Here is a 2,564-nt window from a genome sequence, read left to right as displayed (position 1 = left end):
TCTATCTATCTATCTATCTATCTATCTATCTATCTAACTCTCTGTCTGTCAGTCTCTCTGTCCGACCGTCTGTCTGTCTGTCTGTCTGTCTGTCTGTCTGTCTGTCTGTCTGTCTGTCTGTCTGACTACCTAGTTATATTATGGACTCTCGCCTCGTTAAACAGCTGACGAGGATACCACGATTTCTTGCTATGCAACTACACTGAGTATTTGTTCATATCAATGAAGTGTTTGTGCTTTCATAAACTCACTCCCTCCATCCTATCGACGTGGCCTGTACACGTGCACAAGTGTGCCAAACTGTCAGATGACGAAATGATCGCAGAGCAGCTTGAAAAGAAGTGTCTAATTCCTGAGCACAACGCATGGCCAGGGCTAGGAATGGAAACCGCGATCTACTAATTGTAAGTGCAACATCCTAACCAGTAGGCCAAGGGCCTTCATACACACACACACACATACACACACACACACACACACACACACACGCACGCACGCACACGCACACATTGTCCGATGCCGGGTAGGCAAGCCGATACTTCGAAATCACTGTCAACGATATTCTTGTAAAAGAATAATAAATTTGTACTCTATAAAAAGGACTGAGTAATCTTTCAGTTTAATACAAAATTGATTTTATTAAAACTAGACAAAAAAAAACAACATTAATATATATATATATATATATATATATATATATATATATATATATATATATATATATATATATACGATGGGATTCTTTCAGTTTCCGTCTACCAAATCCACTCACAAGGGTTTGGTCGGCCCGAAGCTATAGTAGAAGACACTTGTATGTGTGGTTTTTCAATGTTTACAGATAATACGGAAAACAAATAATAAATAGTTGTCAGGGTAACAAAAATTTACACAAGTACCATGGATATAACAGCCTACTTATAAACTTGTGGGCTGAAACTTATAAAAGAAATAAAATATATGTGTGTGTGTATGTGTGTGTGTGTGTGTGTGTGTGTGTGTGTGTCTGTGTCTGTGTATGTGTGTGTATTTATGTGTGTGTCTGTGTATGTGTGTGTGTTTATAGATAGATAGATAGATAGATAGATAGATAGATAGATAGATAGATAGATAGATAGATAGATAGATGCATGGATATACGCACGGGCGAGTACACAAACACACACACACATACACACACACAAGTAAAATAGATAAATAAATACTAACCATGTCTGTAACAACATTTCTTTCCGAAATAATTGGTAAACTGATCAGCGATTTCTTTCTTGGTGTAGAGGCGAAAGTTTTTCTACTTTCATTCCAAGTGTTTACTGTAGTGACGGTCATCTGTCTGTCTTACACACTGAATCTAATCTCTATGCATTACATATAAATATAAATATATATATATATATACATGTGTGTATGTGTGTGTGTAACGTATGAGCTACGTGACATGGCTTTCATATTACGTCAAAGGACGTTTTCACGCCTAGCTTTTTTCATTCATGTCAGAGCATATTTGTTCACATTAGTTTTGTGAGTCGACCGGATGATACTAACACACGTAATTGAGAAAGCGTATATATATTTATAAACATTTTGAGTAAAACTTCTCTGTTTGGGGGAATGGTGTACAGTTTTGAGACCTATTTATACATAAAGGTTGGGGAATGGAAAACGGATTGCTATCTATCCAAACATGCGTACGTATTTCCGAGTTTTTGTCTGTCACGTTGTTTGCTTGTCTGTCTGCCTGTCTGCCTGTCTGTTAAATTGCTTCCTTTGCCTCTCGCTTTCCGTATATTTCTTAATTTTTTGTCTAATTCAGTGATTCTTAACCGAGGTCCATATGACCTTTGCTGGGGCGGGGTGTGGTTGGGGAGGAGTTTATTGTAACATGTTAAAATTTAAGTGCAATAATTTGGTTTTTTGTACAATGCACAAAATATTATTTTAACATTTATTTTTCTTTTTATGGAATTCTTAGCTTTATTTAATTATAAAAGTATAATAGGATTTTTTAAAACATGGAATGGTTATGAAGGTTCATCCAAGTAAAAAAAAAAAAAAGAATCAAAAGGTTCCATAGGAGAAAAATGGTTGAGAAACACTGGTCTAACTCTTTTCAGCCCCCCTCTCTTTCTCTCTCTCTCTCTCCCTCACTCCCCCCTCTCTATATATATATATATACATGTATGAGTAAATATTATTATTATTATCATCATTATCATTATTGTTATTGTTATTATTATTATTGTTGTTGTTGTTATCATTATTATTATTATTATTATTATTATTATTATTATTATTATTGCTGTTGTTGTTGTTGTTGTTGTTATTATTATTATTATTATTGTTATTATTATTATTATTATCATTATTATTATTATTATTATTATTATTATTTTATGTTTGACTTTTGTTTTGCATTTGTACAAGTTGGATCCAAGTCTCACCCAGAGACCTCAAGAGACAACAAGTTAGAAGTTCATGTAGGTGTTATGCCTAGGGTACCATATATTTGGATTTGTACAGTTTTGTTCAAGTGAATGTTTAAGAAACCATAAGAAAATTATGTTTGC

The 2,564-nt window shown here is 34.0% G+C and overlaps 1 protein-coding gene across 1 annotated transcript in view; it reads right to left on the bottom strand.

Moving 5' to 3' along the window:
* The window catches only part of LOC128249596 (uncharacterized), an 8,763-nt gene extending 7,173 nt beyond the window's left edge, over nucleotides 1-1,590 (bottom strand). The window contains exon 1 of the mRNA XM_052973560.1: nucleotides 1,207-1,590. Within this exon, the coding sequence (XP_052829520.1) occupies nucleotides 1,207-1,326 (120 nt within the window). The 5' untranslated portion in view covers nucleotides 1,327-1,590. The remainder of the gene's footprint in view (nucleotides 1-1,206) is intronic.
* Nucleotides 1,591-2,564: the final 974 nt, after the last annotated feature.

Source organism: Octopus bimaculoides, chromosome 16 (genome assembly GCF_001194135.2).
Source record: "Octopus bimaculoides isolate UCB-OBI-ISO-001 chromosome 16, ASM119413v2, whole genome shotgun sequence".
NCBI lineage: Eukaryota > Metazoa > Mollusca > Cephalopoda > Octopoda > Octopodidae > Octopus > Octopus bimaculoides.
The sequence above is the reverse complement of the archived record's forward strand: the minus strand, read 5'-3'. Positions and strand labels throughout refer to the sequence as shown.